The following is a 21293-nucleotide window of genomic DNA, read 5'->3' as shown; positions in this document are numbered from 1 at the left end:
CCCCCAGAAATGTTGGGATTGCAGCAACATTCACCCTCCTCCTCTCATTGGGTTTTAGCTGTATTGCACCCGCAGACTGACTGTACTCTGGACACAGTGCAAACTTTCCTTTTGCCATCTTGGTGGAATGCCCCTCTCCAATTTCTCTACCTGTCAGACTTCAGGGGTGCCCAACCCAAAGTCAGCGTCTCTATGAAACCTCCTGCAGCTCTCCCTTCTTCCCTTCCTTCTCCTACCACCCTCCCCTTCTCCAGGCAAAGCTTGGTTTGCTTCTACAGACTCTGCCTGGTGTTCTACTGTTCTCCATCATAGTTACTACTCTAATAATCCCCCTCCTCCCTACTCCCTGCAACCAGCACACATACAGACTGTGCGTGGGGGTAGCAATCAGTGTTGGCCATGCCTTTTATCCCATAAAAGGCTCTTAATGTTGAATGATGATTGATGGAGTGAATGAGTGAACGGCTAGGCTAGGAGGGTGGAGATGGGACATCCTTCCTCCAGCGCCACTGGCTTCTCCTTATATCTACTCAAGACATGGGAATGACAACAGACCATTGTGTCTTCCCAGGAAGGGAAGGATGGGGCCAGGCTGGAAAGCCTGCAGGCTCCACAGTCATGTGCCTGGGTTCAATTCCCAGTTCTGCGTCTTATTAACCATGTGACTTCAGACTTAACCCTTCTGTGCCTCAGTTTCTTCCTCTAAGTGGGGATGACAATAACGCCTCCTCATGAGGCTGTGAAGTTTAAATGAAACCGAATGGGTAAAATGCTCAGACTTTTATCTGATACATGGTAAAGCTACATATGATGGGTTTTCTTTTTCTTCAAATTTTAGCTCAGGGACTTTTCCCTGACCCTCAAATTCTTAGTAGAAACAACTCCTGCGCCCCCACCACCGCCCACCGCTCAACCGACCTCATTACCATCTGTCCCGGTCTCGACAGCACTTATTCCTAAGGGAAATAGCTTTTTGGGTCCCCTGGCTTCTTGCTCTCTACCCCACTGGAAATGTCCACTCCATAAGGACAGTGATCAGACAGTGTTGTTCAGTTAGCCATTGTTGGGAGGTTTAATCATTGTTGAATGACAAACAGCAGATAAAACGTTTGCGTTAGGGCTGGCTGGTATTCCTGTTGTGTCTCATCCTGACCGGGTTGGGAGGGGCAGCTGCCAGCAGGGCTTACCCACCAACAAATCTCCAAGTTGGTCACATCAAGTACCGGCTGGACGCAGTGAGTGCCCTGAGCCAACCACAAACGGGCTTTTTTAGATTTCAAAATAACCACAAGGAAAAAGGAGAATAGGAGGAGGTGAGCTACGAGGGAGGCGGATTTGAGAAAGGATTGGGGGCACAGACTCGGAACAAACAGGAGAGGAGGTGTTGGAAGGGATAACAAAAGATGGTACAAGGGTAATGTCGCCATGGAAACACTGCGCCTCCTGGACTAGAAGCCAAGCCTCCTCTTCAAGGTGGATTTCCCCTTTGCAGCGTGAACTGTGTCACCTCTCTCCCACTCCCAGAAATAACTGTGGATTTGCCTAAGGGCACATGGCTTCACAATTCTTGAAGCAGGCAAGAAGTAGAGGACCCTGATGCTGGCAGCTTCCTAGGAGATGGAGGCCTAGCAGGCAAATCAGTGTTGCAGGGGGGAGCTGAGCAGACTCTGAGACAGGAGGCCGTGCCTGTGAGCAGCTTAACATGAGAGAAGGGGTGTCTACCTCTACCCTACCTGGATGTTTGAGGCTCCCCCACATCAGGGTGTTCCCAAGCGAGGCGTCCTTAGGCTCCACCTAGAACCCACCAAGTTAAACCTCTGGGGGGCCTGGGAATCTGAACTGTGCACTCCCCAAATGAAGCTGATGCATGTCAAAGTGTGGGAATTGGCGCTGACAGTCCCGTTTCCCTGACTGATGGGCATGAAGGGGCAGCATAGTGGGTGGTGGGACCAGGCAGCGTCCTGGGCATCCGCCTTAGGGGCACAGAAACGTGGAGGAATGGTCAAGGCTCACTAGAAATGGGAGGCGGTGGCTGAAGTGGCGGGAAGGCAGCAGGGCCTGGTGGTTCCGCAGGGGATTCTGGGGCTAGTCAGCCTGGGTCTGAATGCACCCTCTACCGCCCCCTAGCGGGCCAAGACTTTTGGCACAGAACTGAACTCTACGGACTCAGTGTCCTCGTCTGTAAAATGAGGTTGACAATATTTGTACTTCCTATAAGGTTATTATGAGGATTTAAGAAGTTTATATTTGAACAGTGCAGGGCACAGGTAAACAAGGCCACAAGGTGGAAGAGGCTGGGACCCTGAGTTTGAAAATAAACGGCCCTTTTCAGACTGTGAGAAATCAACTTGTATTGTGTTCAGCCTTGAGATTTAGCAGTTGGCCTTCCTTGATGAATACAAATCTGTTAATAAGTGACTGGCTAGCCATGAAGGTTCAGTTAGTTGTCAGTATCTGCTAGGACACAATTGGTTGGGTGTGCCTTCCTCTACAGAAGGAATGGGCACAGATCAAACCTTTGGATTGGTTAAGAGCTGCGCCCCACATTTTCTCCAGGAAAATTTTCTCTGCAGTCGGAAGGGAAATTTTGATAAACTTCTAAGCTATCTCCAAAGGATAGCAAGGCTGTTCCCACTCAGCCTCTAGGAGTTGGTCCTTCTCTGGAGGCAAAATGAGCAAAATGAGGATCTCTCTCAGTTTCTTACAGCTTGATGTAACGGACTTAATGCCTGTTGTCCAGACATTAGGATGTGTGTGTGTGTGTGTGTGTGTGTGTGTGTGTGTGTGTGTGTGTGTGTGTGTGTGTGTGTGTATTTGAAAGGGAGTGGAAGGATTATGGTACCAGACCTAGAAGTCATAAAATAAACAAAAGAAACTTTTCCTTGCTGGTAGTAATTTAAAACATTTTAATACTAAAACAATCATATGGAATCAAATACAAAGACTCATATGAATTTGCAAGATAGAATTGGAGATTTGGAGAAAGATCCCCAATTGCTCCTGACTGCTTCCTCTTCCCTAGAGTACGTGTCAGCTTCTGCCTCTGAGGCTATTTGGAAAGAAAGTTTGAGAAATACTGGTTTAGAGACCAGTGGATCCTAAATGTAGGTCCACAGCCAAGTTCTGGGCTGGTTGTGTGCAGGAATCACTCAGCAAACTTGCTGAGCATACAGATTCTTCAACCACCCCAGAAAGCCCAATTCAGCATATTACTCAGAGGTGCATGTGTGTACAAGTATCTATCTCTATCTCTATTTTTATTGTGATGTAATTTGCACACAGTGAAATATACACATCCTAAGTTTACAGCTTAATGAATTTTGACAAATATGTATCCCTCAGGCTGTAACCCATACCCCTCACATGCCTCTTCCCAGTCCATTCTCCCCAAAAGCAGTCACTGTTCTGATGTCTATTACCACTGATGAGTTCCACCTGTCATAGAACTTCATCTAAATCAGGGTTTCCCAACTTCAGCCCTAATGACATTTTGGGTTGATAATTCTTTGTTGTGGGGGAATTAGGGAATGAATGTGTGCCCTCGAATTCATATGTTGGAATTCTCACCCCAAAGGCTATGATATTAGGAAGTGGGCCCTTTGAGGGGGTGATCAGGTCATGAGGGTAAAGCTCTCATGATGGGATTAGTGCCCTTGAAGAAGACATGTGAGAGAGATGCTGTCTGCTCTCAACCATGTGAGGATGCAACAAAATGGCTCTCTGCAAACCGGGAAGTGGGCTTTCCCCAGATACCAGATTCACCAGCTCATTGATCTTGGACTTCCAGCCTCTAGAACTGTGAGAAATAAACATTTGTTGTCGAAGCTACCCAGTTTATGGTAAGTTGTTATAGCTATCCAAACTGAGATAGGGGTTGACGTTGTGGCATGCTTAGAAGCATTCCTGGCCTCCAGTAACAGCTCCCAACCCCCATGGTGACTGTGGTCAGTAGCAGCTCCACTGCCTCCAGTTGTGGCAACCAAAAATGTCTCCAGACACTGCAGATGTCCCCTGAGCGGCCAAACTGTCCCTGGCTGAGATCCAGCACTGTCAATGGAATCATGCAGTATGTATGCGTAGACAGCTGTCTTCTTTTCCTCAGCATGTTTTGGTAATTCTTCTCTATTGTTGAGTGTTCCTGAAACTCATTCCTTTTTTTGGTCGAGGAATATTCCATTGTAAGAATATGCCCCAATGGACTTCTCCATTGTCCTGTTGGTGGAAGGCGGGGCTGCTTTCAGCGTTTGGCTAGGATGAGTCACGTTGCTCTCAGTAGCCATGTCTAAGTCTTCTTGCAGATTCATGTTTTCCTTTCTCTTGGATAAATACGTGGGAGTGGATAAAAACTGTTGAGTCATAGGGTAGATTTATGTTTAACTTTTAAGAAACTTCCAGTTTTCCAACGTGGCTTGCCATTTTCCCTTCCACCGGCACTAGTGAGCATCCCAAATGTCTCAGATCCTTGTCCACACTGGTGTTGTCAGTCTTTTTGATTTTAGCCATTTTAGTGGGTGTGTAGTGGTGTCTACATTTTTTTTTAACATCTTCCTGGGTAATTCTCACAAACAGCTGTATTAGTTATCTATTGCTGTGTAACAAACTACCCCAAAACACAATGGCTTAAAACAACAGTGCTTATTATCTCAGTTTCTGTGGGGTCAGAAATCCAGTCATGGCTTACCTGGGTCCTTTGGCTCAGAATCTCTGCCAGGCTGTGGTCAAGGTGTCCTCTGGGGCTGTGCTCATCTCAGGGTTTGACTGGGGCAACCTCTACCTCCAAGCTTGCTCTTGTGGTTGTTGCCAGGATTCAGTTCTTCCTGCGGTGCCCTCGGGTCTTTGCACATGGGGCTCTCTATAGGAAAGCTTTCAGCATTGCAGTGTGTTTTATCAGAGGGAGTGGGTGAGAGAGAGCAAGGAAAATGGAATGTCATTTTTTGGTAATCTAATCTTAGAAGCATTGTCTTCTCACATTTGCATATTCTGTTCATTCGAAGCAAGTCACTAGGTCCAGCCCATACTCAAGGACAGGGGATTATACAAGGGCGTGGACACCAAGGGATGGGACCCTGAGAGGTCTCATCATACAGGCACCTACCATGGTGGCTCTGATGTGAGAATGCTTGGTCTAGACCAGAGCTTCTCCAACCATCTGTGAGAGAGGATCCAGTTTAGCTTAGTTTAGTTTTGTTGTAATGCTCACACTCAATGTCTATATTTATCACAAATGAGTAAAAAAGTAACAGCAACAAAAAATAGTTCATCAACTGGTCCCTACACACAAACCCCACTTTTTGTAGCACCTGACTAGACCCTAGGGTCACATAAATATTGCCGACATTTGTCGAGGGTTGGCTGGGCTAGCCTCTCTCCTAAGAGCTCTGCGTGAGTTATCTTATCTAACCTCAATCCAACCCCAGGAGATAGATGCTATTGTTAGCATCCCCATTTTACAGATGAAGAAACTGGGCACAGAGAAGTTAATTAATCAGACCCAAGGTCACACAGCAAGTAATTGACAGAGCCCAGACTCCAACTAAGCTGTCTTGTTTTAGAGCCTGAATACCTGACCAGCAGGATGTATTTCATTATATACACGTTAGTGTGCATAATCGCCAGTATTAGAGGCCAGAGCGACAGACTCTTGCAGGTCCCTTTGCCCTGGCCTCACTACCCCCTTGGCGGGGGCTTAGCTATACTATAGACCCCAGCAGCAGCAGTGGCCCATGGTTGGCATCATCTGAATATTGGATGCTCAACTGGATGCTTCTTCTCTGCCCTCCCCTTTTTTAAAGTTCAAGTTTAAGGAGCAAAGATGACCTCTTTTTCAGCTGGATCTGCTTCCCCCACCTGCAACCTCCTGGGTGGTGCAGTGCTACTGTAAGAGGGATGTCCCAGCATGAAACCCCAGATTAATAAACAGCCCTAAGGTGAAAAATTAATCATGTCACAAAAGGGGTCACCTAGCATCTTTGGTAAGGTTAAACGTTTGTTTACAGATCATTAACTACACAATTAATTTTTGGCTTTCCAACATAAGCCCCATAAGGGAAGGACAGCATCTGTCCTGTTTACTCCCATATTCCGAACACTTAGCATAGGACCTGGCCTGTAGTGGGGCTCAGTAAATATTTGTTCATTAAATGAAGGTTCAGGTTCCACCCCCCGTGCCATCTGTCTCTGCCTGGATTATTACCGGAGGCAGAGCCGGAGGCGTCTGTGCTGCCCTTCATGAGGAAGCAGGAGCCAGGGAATGGTGGGCGGGGCCTGGGAGGAGAGAGGACAAGCACAGGGGCATTACTGAGCCACTGCCACTTGGCATCCAGGGTGACTGCTGGATTTCCAGGGGTCATCTTCCAAAAGGCGACTGAAGGCACTTCTGGGAATAGTGAGGAGGAGGAAGGAGAATTCATTGCCTGTCTTCCTGCTCACAGGGCTCGAGTTCCTCCCATGGAGATGTTTGGGGTTTTTTCTCTCTTTTTTTTTATTATGGTAAAAGAACATAACATAAAATTTACCATCTTCACCATTTTTAAGTGTACAGTTCAATTTGTGTGTGTGTGTGTGTGTGTGTGTGTGTGTGTGTGTGTGATAGGATCTCCCTCTTTGCCCAGGCTGGAGGGCAACAGTGCAATCTCGGCTCACTACAGCCTTCACCTCCCGGGTTCAAGTGATCCTCCCACCTCAGCCCCTTGAGTAGCTGGGACTACAGGCGTGCACTACCATACCCAACTAATTTTTGTATTTTTTGTAGAAATGGGGTCTCACTATGTTGTCCATGCTGGTCTCTATCTCCTGGGCTCAAGCCATCCTCCTGCTTCAGCCTCCCAAAGTACTGAGAGTACAGGCATGAGCCACCATGCCCAGCCTCAGTTCAGTGGTATTAATTCATTCAGGATGTTGTACAAACATCACCACCATCCGTCTCCATAACACTTTTTGTGCTGTAAAACTAAAAATCTATACCCATTGAATAGTAACTTCCCATTTTCCCCTGCCCCAGCCTCTGGCATCCACCATTCTACCTTCTGTCTCTATGATTTTGAGGACTCTAAGTATTTCATTTGAGTGGAATCATACAATATGTGTCTTTTTGTGACTGGTTGATTTCACTTGGCATCATGTCCTCAAGGATCATCCATGTTGTAGCATGTGTCAGAACATTCCTTCTTTCTATGGCAGAATAATACTCCGTTATATAGATATACCACATTTTGTTTATTTATTCATCTGTTCATAGATATTTGGATTGCTTCACCTTTTAGTGATTGTGAATAATGCTGCAATGAACATGGGTGTAAATATCTCTTCAAAGACCCTGCTTTCGAATATTTTGAGTGTATACCCAGAAGTGGAATTGCTGGATCATACAGCAATTTTATTCTTTCTTTTTTTTTTTTTTTTGAGACAAGGTCTTGCTCTGTCACCCAGGCTGGAGTGCAGTGGCATGATCTTGGCTCATTGCAACCTCTGCCTCCTGGGTTCAAGCGATTCTCCTGCCTCAGCCTCCCAAGTAGCTGTGATACAGGTGTGCACCACAAGGCCGGGGCTGATTTTTGTATTTTTGGTAGAGATGGGGTTTTGCCATGTTGGCCAGGCTGGTCTGGAACTCCTGACCTCAAGTAAGTCACCCGATTTGGCCTCCCAAAGTGCTGGGATTACAGGCATGAGTCACTGTGCCTGGCTATTTTTCTTTTCTTTTTTTTTTTAGACGGAGTCTCGCTCTACACCCAGGCTGGAGTGCAGTGGCGCGATCTCGGCTCACTGCAAGCTCCGCCTTCTGGGTTCACGCCATTCTTCTGCCTTAGCCTCCCAAGTAGCTGGGATTACAGGCACCTGCCACCATGCCCGGCTAATTTTTTTTTTTTTTTTTTTTGTATTTTTAGTAGAGACGGGGTTTCACCGTGTTAGCCAGGATGGTCTCGATCTCCTGACCTAGTGATCTACCCGCCTCAGCTTCCCAAAGTGCTGGGATTACAGGCTATTTTTCATTTTTTAAGAAAATACTATACTGTTTTCCACAGCAGCGATACATTTTACATTCCCACCAGCAGTGCACAGAATTCCGATTTCTTCACATCCTCACCAATGTTTGTTATTTTCTGTTTTGTTGATAGTAGCCATCCTAATGGGTGTGAGGTGGTATCTCACTGTAGTTTTAATGGCATTTCTCTGGTGATTAGTGATGATGAGCATCTTTTCATGTGCTTATTGTCCATTTGCATATCTTCTTTGGAGAAGTGTCTATTTAAATCCTTTGCTCATTTTGAATCAGGTTGTTTGGGTTTTTGTTGCTGAGTTCCCCTATGGAGCTTTAATTCTATGAACATCTGGGTTGCTTCTGAGTGGACAGAGTGTCCCTGGTGTCTCACAATTCAGCAGGCATGGAGAAGTCCCAGGGCAGAAGGCAAGAGGGGCATGGCTTGAGCCCAGTGTGAGAACCTGTGTGGCTGTGCCCATGGACAGCTGGTTGGACACAGTGGGGGGAGCAAGCAGCCAAAGGTCCAAAGGTCCAGGGACAGGTGAGGTGGAGAATCTAAGGAGGCATTTGAGGGGTCTGATGCACATCTGAGGGTGTGATTCTTCTATCCAGATGTGCATGCAATGCCAAGAACAGCTGTGCACCCATCCCCTAATTGTTGAATGCCTGTCTCCACTGGAAATCTTCCCTCATTCATCCTGCAGATATACTTCCCAGGCTCTATTCCTGGGCTTCAAGGGACACGTAGACAGAGAATATCTGATTCTAAGTCCTGTCCCTCCTGCACCCATGGTGGAAGGCTGGAGCAAGGTCTCTCTCTAGGGCCCTGCTACCCTGAGCACCTCCTTCCCCCAGACATTCTTGTTCTTCACCTAGAACCCTCTCCCAGGCTCCCTCTCTCAACCCCTGAACCTATTTTCTGTTTCTCTGGCACTGAAGTTTCAGCTATTTAAGTGCAAATATAGATGCATTTGAAAGATGTGATGGAACCAGGTTTGAAATGCAATAAATAAGATTGTACAAGAGAAGGAGATAGGTAATCAGCTGCTGCTTTTGCTCCTTGAAAAGACTCATGTCGCTGTCATCAGACTCTGCTCTTGGCCTGGGCAAAGGCTGTAAGTCATTCCCAGCTAAAGCCAGCCATTTGCTACACAGGATAAAGTGGGATAAGAATAAACAGCAAATGAGGATGCCTTGGGCTGGATGCAGAGATTCAAGAGGGTTTCTTTCTACCCAGTTTCTCTACACCAGGGTCATGATCTCATGTGATGCTTGAAAAAGGCAATGCATCAGTTTGGGATGCTCTTGGCTGCAAGGCACAAAAATCCCAATTCAAACTGGTTTAAACAATAAGAACAGTACTACTCATGTAACTTGAAATGCAGAAGCAAGACAGATTGCTGGATTGGTTGGCTGAGCAGCTTAATGACATTGCCATCAAGGACACAGGTTCTTTCTGTCTCTCCACTCTGCTGCCCCAAGGCTGACTCACCTTGCAGTCACAAGGCAGGGCCACCCGCTTCCTGTCCAGGGAGGAGGGGACTTCTACTACTGTGGAATCCAAGTCCCTCCCTTCCATCTGGGTTGGCTTCCCCAGGACTGGTGCCAACCCCTGGGAATCAGTCACCAAGATAATGCCAAGAAATGGAAGGATCTGACCTCTTCCTGGGAGCTGGGGATGGGATGGAACCTAGACAACCTGGTGTTGTGTAGGGCGGGTAGATGGGAGAGGGAATGGATATTGGTAGAAAACCAAGAAATGCCCAATCTTTTGCTCTAGGGGTGCATTTTAAGCTCTGGTAACAAGCTCCTGAGGTTATCAGGGACATACAAATTGAGATCCACTGAGGAGGGAGGAAGGCAGAGCCAGACTGTCAAGACTTGAGGCAACACAGAGTGAACTTCATTCAGAGCTGAGCCCAGTGATTATTTCCCCCTTGAAAATGCAAAATCATCCAAATTGCATCAAACTGGGAATGAAGCCCAGCCCTTTTCTCAGATGATTGAATTAGGATGAAACCAAATATAAACACAAAAATGTTTCCCAGACCACCCAAACAGTCTTAGTTCTGGTCCCAACCAAGTGACAGTAGAGGGTGACTTTAAGTCAGGTGTGTGCTGAGGCCCAGCAGCCTCTGGGAACGCTTTTGTGCCGATGAATGGGAGGGAGTGGCAGTGGGTGGGCCCCTGAGATGCTGTGATTGCCATTTAGAATCCAGTGGCAAGACCGACAGGGATTTTGCAGGGGGCAAGGGGGTGGTGTTGAGAAGCAGCTGCAGGGCAATGGAAATGACATGAAATTTGAAGTGAAAACATCTGGAGGCTCGATGATACATACCACTTGTCAGTTGTATGATCGCGAGCTTCCCTGAGCCTCAGTTTCCTCATTGTGAAACAGTAAGATGAAGGTAATACAGAGTTATATGAGATATTGAAGGTGGAGGTGACTTTGTGTAGGATAGAAAGATGGGGACATTAGTCATTGCTCTGTGTGTCTCCTCCAAGGACCCTGAGCATCTGCTGTCAGAAGCACAGACTTTTACTCCCCCAAGCCCGGTCTTCGCCTCTGCCTTCCAAATCCCCCTCTCTTTCAAGGTCTCAGTCATGCCCTGGCTCCTCCCTGAAGGCCAGCTCGGCCTCCCAGGCACCTCTGATTGTGCCCTGCATGTACTGTGCACTGGTCATCATGTGTTATTTACACATACTGCCTCCCGTCTGCTTCTGTATAGTGGTCCTGAGTGGCCAAATATACTTATTTATTTCACCTGTTTGTGATCATCCCTAACTCACCTATACCTGAAAATAAAGCAATGGTGTCTCTCATCTCTTTGCAGCCTAAAAAAGCAACTCAGAATGTGGAGTGGGATAGCCTGCAAATCACTTGTCACTTAAGGTGACGGCCCAGAGAGGTGAAATGACCTGCCCAAAGTGACCCAGCTCCAGCGGCAGGGTTGGTACTGGAAGCCAGCCTCCTTGATGCCAGTGACACTCTCAGTGGGGGTGGAGGTGCAAAGGGGACCTGATTTTGTAAAACATACCTGTCCCTCCCAGGGTGACTGGTTGCTGTGTGTAACAAGATAATGATAAATGTTTTTGATGGGGACTGCTGTGCTGGGGAAAGATTTGGAGGCAGGAAAAATGTCGAGAGCCATGGGGGCAGTGGGCTTTGGGCCAGGCTGATCTAGGCTTACTCTGCTGCTGCCCTCACCAGCTGCATGATTCCAAGTGACTTCACTCCACCGAAGTCAGAAATGCTTTTAGAGCCTATGCGTGCCAGGCACATTCAGTGGTGATCAGGCTAGAATCAGGTCCTCGATTGGGTTACATTATAATCTACTGTGCAGTGTTTCTGAGAGAAGAACTGAGGGTTTCTTATCTCCTCCGAGCCTCAGTTTCCTTATCTGTACAAGAGGGATAATCTCTACCTTTTAGGGAAGTTCAGAAGAAAACACTTGGAAATGCAGGGGCAGGAAGTGGTTGTCCAAGAGGTCCCCTAGAGTCCGGCCCCCGCTTCCTGCCCCTTTGGGCCCTGCTGCAGCTTCTTATGCACATCCCCTCTGTTTGTCCAATGGATGAAACTAATTAAGGAATGCCCCTGTCACCTAGGTCCAGTCTCCTTCAGGAATGGTTGGGGACAGAGTCTCAACCAGGGCAGAATGTCCAGGATTCATCCTGGGATAATTAAATAAAGAGGGTACAAAAATTAGAAACACAACTTTTTGAAATAGTGTAAACTGTTAACTGCCTCTCCTGCCAGACCACGTCCACTCCCTCCCCTACACAGTGCAGGATCACTGCTGCCACTGGGCAGGGCAGCCTGAGTCCTGCTGCCAGCCATCTGCACCCACTACTCGCTTCAGCCATGGAGATGGGAGGGCCAGGAGGGCTAGCATGGAAGGCAGGAGGCTTCTTGGGAGACTCAGTCATAGATCTCAGTCTTCAGATCCGCCTGTCTTAACCTGAGGGCCTTTTTATGGGCTGCCCACCCAGAGTGCCAGCAGTTTAAGCTCTAGACCTGGTCTTCAATCCTGAGGACCAGGAAGGCTCCTATTGCTACCTGTCATACAACTTTGAGTCTCTCAAATAGGAGGGAAAGACAGAAGATCCCTGTCAATGTCTCTGTAGATGCTGTGTGAGGAGCCCCATGTACTTAAGGGTTGACAAGCAGGTGGGTCTTTTTGAAAAGAAAGATTCCCCTTCATTCCAAGTGAAAAGGGCCTAGCCTAGAGCACACAATTGGGCAAGTGGTACACAGGCTACATTTTGGCTTCTACTCTGTCTTTATCCAGAGACTTTTGTGCAGTGCACAAACCATTCAATATGGCAGCCCTAGTCACAGGTATTGATTGCATGCTCCCTGTGAGCTGACACCATGCTAGGCACAAGGGACACAGCAACTTGATGCCCAGTGACACTCTTAGTGGGGGTGGAGGTGCAAAGGGAAATTGATTTTGCAAGTCATACATGTCTCTCCTAGGGTGACTAGTTGCTGTGTGTAACAAGATGATAAATATTTCCAATGGGGACTGCTCTGCTGGGGAAAGATTTGAAGGCAGGACAAACATCGAGAGCCATAGGGGCAGTGGGCTTTGGACCAGGCTGATCTAGGCAGGAGCAAGACAAGACATAATTCCTGTGCTCATAGATCTCACATGCTAGTGGGAGAGTCTTAATACAAACAGGCCAGCCTATGACCAAAACAATATAGGGTGAGATCGATGCTGTGAAGCAAAGAGTGGGATGTGGTGATAGGGAGGGACAGGCTTGGGGGAGGGATTTAATTTAGATTGTAAGGTTAGAGATGGACTCCTTGGTTCAGACTTCAGGTGTGAGATGGAGCCAGCCATGCAAAAACAGGTGGAGGTAGGGGTGGACGGTTTGGGAGGAAAAGTTAGGGGCTGGAAGCTGGACCAAGGAAAGAGCCCAAGCTGTTTGAGAAGCAGGGAGCTCAGTGACTGGAGGTGAGCAAAGGAAGGATTGGGGGCGATATCAGAGAGATGAGCAGGATCAAGCTAGGCAAGCTGCAAGGAGTCTGGATTTTGTTCCAAGTGTGGTGGGAGCCACTGGCATTTCTGAGCCATTAGGTGGAGAAGAGGAGGGAGGAAGGGAGAAGGGAGAAGGAAGAGGCAAGGGGAGCAGACGAGAGCAGCAGAGTGGGGACCACCTGCAGCAGGTCCAGGCAATATCCATGGGCGCAGCCATAGGATGGATGGGCCGATGGATGGAGGAGGTATGGATGAACAGGGCCCACATCTCAGTGGATTGTGGATTTGAGTGGGTTTGGAGATGATGTTAGACCTTCCTAGGTTGTGCTCTTCAGAGCAGAATGGAACCACAACTCTCCCTCTGCATCCTACAACAGGTCAGTTCACCATTTCTCCCTTCCATGGGGGGGAACAGACAAGAGGGCTCCTTTGTGGACTAATCAGAGTAATTTGTGTTTGCAGTTCAACGTTAAAAAGTCCACGGAACCTGTTCAGCCCCGTGCCCTCCTCAAGTTCCCAGACATCTATGGACCCAGGCCAGCTGTGACGGCTCCAGAGGTCATCAACTATGCAGACTACTCACTGAGGTCTACGGAGGAGCCCACTGCACCTGCCAGCCCCCAACCCCCGAATGACAGTCGCCTCAAGAGGCAGGTCACAGAGGAGCTGTTCATCCTCCCTCAGAATGGTAGGGGTCTCCTGCCCCCTGCACTTCCATGGGCAGCACTCCAGTGGGGCTTGTCAATGTCTCTGTAGATGCTGTGTGTGGCCTGATGAGGAGGCCGAGTGCCCCGGCATTTGACGCTGGCCAAGCAGATGGGCACTGGGCCTCAGAATTATGGTCCTTTCTTCCTGACAACATGTTGCCATAGCACTTCTCCCCCAGACCGCCAACTTTCCACTGGAAAATGGAGTCCCTTTCAAGTCATATGTGTGCAACTATGAGAGAGGATAAAGAGCCATGGTTAAAACCATGGGCTTCAGAGTCAAGGGTTTAATTTGCTGCCCTTTCATACACTTATTGTGTGGCATGGGTCATGCTGTAACTCTGTGAACCTCGGTTTCTTCATCTATAAAATGAGACTAGACTATTATCTGTCTGGTAGGGGAGTTGTAAAGTGTAGATAAAATAACACACATAGAATGCTTAATTCAGAGCCTGGCACAAAGGAGGTAACAAAAAACATATTGGGTTTTTTGTTGTTTTTTTGAGATAAGGTCCCAGGCACTTTTTTTTTGAGATGGGGTCTTGCTCTGTCTCCCAGGCTGGAGTTCAGTGGCATGATCGTGGGCCACTGCAGTCTCAATCTCCCAGGCTCCAGTGATCCTCTCACCTCGGCCTCCTGAGTAGCTAGGACTACAGGTGCATGCCACCATGCCCAGATAATTTTTGCTTATTTTTTGTAGACATGAGATCTCACTATGTGGCCCAGGCTGGTCTCAAATTCCTGGGCTCAAGTGGTCTTCTTGCCTTGACCTCTCGAAGTGCTGGGGTTACAGGCATGAGCCACCATGCCCAGTCGAAACATATTGTTATTATTTCTACTCTCCTTTTCATCAGTATCCACATCAAGAGTGCAGCACCTTTAGGTGTACCATGCTGCTGCTGGGCACTGGGGAAGATACGGGAAGAAGAGACATGATCGTCCCTGACCCAAAGAATATGTAGGCCTTTTGGAAAGACAAAACATAAAGCAGGGAGAGTAGATTGTTGTGTAGTCTCTGTTTTGTTTTGTGTGGTTGATGAGGGAGCCAGTGGACACAGATGCAGCCTAATGGGCTGTGACATTGACCCCACCTGTTGTCTTGGTGTGGCCACTGTGATTCTGCACACAGCTGGGAAGACTTGGGTTTGGGCTCCTGGCATAGGTGATAGAGATGGGAAAGGTGTAATCAGGAAAGCAGAACCCCAGTGTGGGTGGCAGTGACGATTTCGACTTTCTTAACAGGTGTGGTGGAGGATGTCTGTGTCATGGAGACCTGGAACCCAGAGAAGGCTGCCAGTTGGAACCAGGCCCCCAAACTCCACTACTGCCTGGACTATGACTGTCAGAAGGCTGAATTGTTTGTGACTCGCCTGGAAGGTACGGCTCTTATTTGACTCTCGTGGGCTTCTGTGTGTCTATCTCCCCTGGAGAAGCTGTGCAGGCAGGATGGGATCATCCGCAGCTGGAGAGAGCATTAGATTAGGACTCTAACAACCAGACCCTGGAACACATGGAGCTTAGACACAAAGATTTCCCACATTCCCAACCCCAACAGTCCAAAGTGGGGATTCCTGGTTGACAAACGTTTTTTCTCCAAATGGTGATTCAAGGACCAGACTCCTTCCAGCTGTGGCTCCATAACCGCCCCCCCCCCCCTTGTCATTTGTATCCTTGCCATCTGTATCTGGCAGATGGAAGGAGAAAGAGAATGAAAGGGCATAATCATTCCTTAACAGCCTTTACCTGGACTTGGTGGACGTCACTTCTGCTTGCATCCCATTGGCCGTAGCTCAGTCACATGAGCACACTCAACTGCAAAGTGGGCTGGGAAATGTGGGCCAACAGGTGCCCAGGAAGGAAAGGCAATGAGTTTGGGGTGAAGAGCTAGTCGTCTCTGCCATAGATGAATTTGAAATTGGACAGAGCTTTGTGCTGGACACACAGCGTGTTCCGAATGGTCAGAAAAGTTTCTACAATCTAAGAGCCAAGCGGCCTGAGGGTGGCAGGATGTCTTTGGTTTCTCTGCCCTGACAATTCACTTTAAGGTCAGCAACTAAAGCTAAGACTTTGCAAAGGAATCAGGGCTAGCAATGGGGTCAGATAAATTGGAATTTTGTATATAATTCTATTTTCTGAGGCTTTTTCCTTGTATTATCTTTTAATATTTTGAAGCACCTTCCTCCTATACTTTATTATGTTTGGTCTTCACACTAGCGCATTTTACAGATTAGGAAACTGAGGTCTGGCAAGTCATATGACTTGTCAAAGATCACTGCATCTAACTGGTGACAGAGCCAGGACTAAGCAGTCCCTTGAAGTTCAGTGGAAAGCTCTTGCTGTTAAGACACATAGCCTCAGTTCTTCGTCTTCTCTTCTTGTGAAATGTCAGCTACCACTTTCCAAACAATCCCTGAAGAGCCAGTCAGAAAAGTACCCAAGGTGTACATTTCTGGGCAGAGCCACACATTGTGAAGCATTGAAAACACCAAGGTTCAGAACATAAAGCCACACTCACTCATGAGGTAAGAGCCAAGTGATTCTCATGGAAAATGGTTACGTGGTGACTATTTAAAGTTCAGAACAAATGGTTACATGTCAGCAGCACCACTAATAAAGGCCCCCAGCAGCAAGCCCTGGCACCTTGGCAAAATTTCAGAATCCAGAGTTCAGAGGGCTCCAGGAAATGCCAAGTCTTGTCCCTGCTCTCCAAGAAAGAGAATCGGCATGTGCTGAGGCCAGCCCCCTCAGATGATCTGTTTCTAAATGTCTCACTGAAAGGCGATTCCCTGGTGCCCGGGGTGGGCAGCCTTTCGGACACCCAAGGTCACGTCGTTAAGCTGGATTCCACAGCCCTAAGCAAGGCGTGCTTCTGCCCCCTCCACTTGTCCTCGGAAAGTCCCACGCCTGTGTTGTTCTCCTTGCCTGCAGCTGTGACCAGCAACCACGACGGTGGCTGTGACTGCTACGTCCAAGGGAGTGTGGCCAATAGGACCGGCTCTGTGGAGGCTCAGACAGCCCTAAAGAAGCGGCAGCTGCACACCACCTGGGAGGAGGGCCTGGTGCTCCCCCTGGCGGAGGAGGAGCTCCCCACAGCCACTCTGACGCTGACCTTGAGGACCTGCGACCGCTTCTCCCGCCACAGCGTGGCCGGGGAGCTCCGCCTGGGCCTGGACGGGACATCTGTACCTCTAGGTGCTGCCCAGTGGGGCGAGCTGAAGACTTCAGCGAAGGTAGGGTAACCCCTGGGTTAGAAAGGTAAAACCTGCCCGTGCAGCATGGGATGGCAGAATCTGGTGTCCTCCCAGCAACTCGGTCTTAGGGAACAAGCCTCAGAGACCTCCCTGGCTTGGGGCTGGAAGGGAGGTTGGAATCTTGAATGGGGCAGAGGGCTAGAGGAGACCCATAGCCCAGGATCTGGGATTCCTAGTGTCTGCTCCTAGTCTTGGCTCTAACTTGCCATGCAAAGACTCTCTCTGCCGTCATGGAAAATGCCGTGCTGTGTGTATTACCTTTACTGCTATGAAGTACTGTCCCCATTTCAATCCAGTTATACTCTGTGTGCTCCTACGATGTGGCAGACACTGCAGGACACTCTACCTTCCTCCGTTTGTGTAGGTAAGCATGAAGGGTGGAGCCCCACCACTCAGGAGTGTACAGACTAGGGGACAAATTGGCACAGACAAATGATGATGATATTTGATATGTTCCATCCTGAGCCATGTAAGAGCAACCTAACCAATGTGCTCTGATAAAGAATTCTAGAAGGCCCCGTGTGCTAGGCTCTGAAGGAGCAATCAGGGCTGGGGGCAGGCCCAGAGCCCGGTGGTCCATGCAATCCCCAGACTCAAGATGATTTCCCCATATCTGCTGTTGGGGGGCCACAAGTGGGAAAGAAGGGTCTTCTGAGATGCCACAGCCCTCAAGAGAGGGGACCCTTGGGGAGCAAATCATTGTTTCCCATGCGCCAGGACAGCAAGGGGATCTGGGAAGGTCAGGGCTACAAGACGGTATGTAGTTACTTAGGCCCCTGGGTCAAAGCTCATCTAAGGGCCTGCATTGTGGTTCCTTGAGGAAACCTTCTGGGTGACTAGTCTCTCAACCAGATCGGCAGTGCTATACTGATCTAAAGACTGTATAACCTGCATAGCCCCAAAGAGGTGTTATTATATTAGCCCCTTTCCAGAATATGTTTGACAACCCTCATGCTAAAGCAAAAAGAAAAATACTGATTAGGGCACTATTTTTTTTTTTTTTTTTTTTAGACAGAGTCTCGCTCTGTTGCCAGGCTGGAGTGCAGTGGCGCGATCTCGGCTCACTGCAACCTCTGCCTCCCGGGTTCAAGCGATTCTCGTGCCTCAGCCTCCCGAGTAGCTGGGATTACAGCCACACGCCACCACGCCCAGCTAATTTTTGTATTTTTAGTAGAGACAGGGTTTCACCATGTTGGCCAGGATGGTCTTGATCTCCTGACCTTGTGATCTACCCCACCTCAGCCTCCCAAAGTCCTGGGATTACAGGCATGAGTCACTGCGACCGGCCAAGGGTACTATTTTTTAATGCTCACCATCAGTTATTATGCTTAGGACTCTACCTGAGTGCTGCCACTCTCCAAATCAACCAGATGAGAGAGACACCATAACTATCTCCCTTACAGATGAGGAAACAGGGTCATAGCAGTTCAGGAATCCACACAGGGTCCCACAGCCAGGAAATGGCAGACCTTGAGGCCGGGTTGGTCTGACTCAAAATCCTGTGCTATCTCATTACCTGCCATGAAAGCCACCTGACAAATATGAGGTGTGACCAGCAGGCACCTTTCCTAATAGACACCCAGACTGCAGGAGGGAAGAGTACGTTTCACCCGCTTCCTGCTCCTCTTTTTGCTATGATTTCCTCCTTGCTCCATTTTTTCATCTTTCCCAGGCTCAGAAAATTGTTAGAAAAATCACAGCCACTCTCAGATGGAACTCAGCTGTTCCAAAGCCCACTCTCTAATTAATGTGTGATTTGGGACTTCTGTGGAATCACAGATGGGGATCCTGGGAGAAGGAATCAATACTTAGGATTATTAAACTAGTAAACTAGCTTTCTCTCGAGATGCAGAGACTCTCCTGCTGGGCTCTGAGACTTGGTACAGCCCCAAAGGGCAGAAATCCAGCCAATCTAGGCAGAAGTCTCAGGCACCTAGCAGCTTCTCTCACTGCCCCCTAGAAGAGCAGCCATCATTCACTCATTCATTCATTCTGCAAATACCTTGCCCAGTTTCTACCATGTGCCAGGCGCTGTGCCAAGAGCTGGGGACATAGCAACAGTAATTAAGATGAAGCCCTGACCTTGCAGCTCATCCATCCTAATAATTATCATACTTTCTGTAGCTGTTTCTGTTCTGCAAATATGTACTCACAACCATTTTGATCACTGACCTGTTTACTACAAATGTGAACAACCACAGAGGGTGGCATGGAGTCAGAAGTAGGAGGTGACTTTCTGGGTGTATAGGACAGGAGAAAGCTGGAAGTCCAGGCCAGGCAGCCCCTCGCCCCAGCTAGAGGGTGTGGGCTGATTTGAACAAGGTGAGTGGAGCCCTCAGTCATTGCAGCCCAGATGTTTTTCTTCTCTAGGCCAGATGGGTTAACAGACTTGCCCATGGTGCCCAGTTCTAGCTGGAAGATACTCAGCCAAAAGTGCCACGTGCATCAAGAGTGACTCACAGGGCAACCCACTCCAAGGGCAGTATTTTATTATTATTATTATATTTTAAGTTCTAGGATACATGTGCAGAACGTGTAGGTTTGTTACACAGGTATACATGTGCCATGTTGGTTTGCTGCACTCATCAACTAGTCATCTACATTAGGTATTTCTCCTAATGCTATTCCTCCCCCAGCCCCCCACCCCTGACACGCCCTGGTGTGTGATGTTCCCCTCCCTGTGTCCAAGTGATCTCATTGTTCAATTCCCACCTAAGAGTGAGAACATGTGGTGTTTGGTTTTCAGTTCCTGTATTAGTTTGCTGAGAATGATAGTTTCCAGCTTCATCCATATCCCTGCAAAGGACATGATCTCATTCCTTTTTTATGGCTGCATAGTATTCCATGCTGTATATGTGCCACATATTCTTTATTCAGTCTATCATTGATGGACATTTGGGTTGGTTCCAAGTCTGCTATTGTGAATAGTGCTGCAATAAACATATGTGTGTATGTGTCTTTATAGTAGCATGATTTATAATCCTTTGGGTATATATCCAGTAATGCGATGGCTGGGTCAAATGGTATTTCTAGTTCTAGATCCTTGAGGAATTGCCACACTATCTTCCACAATGGTTGAACTAGTTTACAGTCCCACCAACAGTGTAAAAGCATTCCTTTTTCTCCACATCCTCTCCAGCTTCTGTTGTTTCCTGACTTTAATGATCGCCATTCTAACTGGCGTGAGATGGTATCTCATTGTGGTTTTGATTTGCATTTCTCTGATAAGCAGTGATGATGAGCATTTTTTCATATGTCTGTTGGCTGCATAAATGTCTTCTTTTGAGAAGTGTCTGTTCATATCCTTTGCCCACTTTTTGATGGGGCTGTTTGTTTTTTTTCTTGTAAATTTGTTTAATTTCTTTGTAGATTCTGGATATTAGCCTCCAAGGGCAGTCTTGCATGGTTCACTAAGACCTGAGAGAAAGAGAGGGGCAGGGAAAACCAGGGAAAGGAAGAAGAAAGAAAGGATTACTTTAGTCTGCAGGTACTTTCAGCAGCAGCGCCCAGGAAGCAGGTGTTGTTGAAATTGTCTGGCTATGGTGCAGCCGGCTAGGCTAGTTAGACCTCACCCTATGCAAAAGTGAAAAGCCCTGCAGAGGCTGACAGGTGCTGACTCCTCTCACCTGGTCTGCAGGTAGCAGAGGACTCAAGTCTGGTAACCCTGTGGCTATAGCCCGGGCTACCTGTGGCCCTCTAATAATCGGCCATGAGCCAGGAGGCTGGTGCCCATCCCAACTCTGCAGACACCTCTCTGGGTGCCTGGTACAAGTCCCTGGGCCTCAGTTCCTTCACTGTGAAATGAGAGGGTTAGGGAGGGCTGTCAACTGAGAAAGCATGGATTCAGGACTTAAGTTTTGCTGTCAGACTGTACCTCCTTTCCAAGGCTTGGTTTTGCCACTTCCTGCCTACATGACCTCTGGCAATGATGTTCCCTTTCTGAATCTGAGGTTCTTGTGCTTAAAATGGGAACAAAATCAGTAGCCCTCTTGGGGTTGTCATCAAGATTATAAATGGAATGTGTTACCCTTTTTTCACAAATGTTTATTGTGTGCCCACTGTGTCCCAGGTGCTGGAGTTGCATAGTGTGATTGGAGGCCACAGTGGAGCTTACTTTCTAGTGGGATGGACAATGTAATTGCACTTCACACACAGTGTTTAATAAATGTTAGCTGCTATCATTCATTTCATCGCCAAGATCCTTTGAGGCTCCCAAATCATTTCTTCATATGACCAGTCCCTCAAGACTTGTGGAATCATTGGGGTCATGCAGAAATGGAGGCTTAGAAAAGTTAAGTAACTTACTCAAGGTCATAGAGGTAGTAAATGGTAGGATTGGAACTCAGATACAGTTAATCTGGTTTAGAGTCTA

At 47.9% G+C, this 21293-nt stretch overlaps 1 protein-coding gene across 2 annotated transcripts in view; it reads left to right on the top strand.

Moving 5' to 3' along the window:
* Positions 1-21293, top strand: part of SYT13 (synaptotagmin 13) — a 46184-nt gene that overhangs the window by 17187 nt on the left and 7704 nt on the right. For both annotated transcript variants that reach the window (XM_019037636.4, XM_055354739.1), the window contains exons 2-4: positions 13426-13651; positions 14913-15047; positions 16599-16900. In XM_019037636.4, coding sequence (XP_018893181.1) covers positions 13426-13651; positions 14913-15047; positions 16599-16900 — 663 coding nt within the window. The remainder of the gene's footprint in view (positions 1-13425; positions 13652-14912; positions 15048-16598; positions 16901-21293) is intronic.

Source organism: Gorilla gorilla, chromosome 9 (assembly GCF_029281585.2).
Source record: "Gorilla gorilla gorilla isolate KB3781 chromosome 9, NHGRI_mGorGor1-v2.1_pri, whole genome shotgun sequence".
NCBI classification, from domain to species: Eukaryota; Metazoa; Chordata; class Mammalia; order Primates; family Hominidae; genus Gorilla; species Gorilla gorilla.
This window is presented reverse-complemented; position numbering and strand designations above follow the sequence as displayed.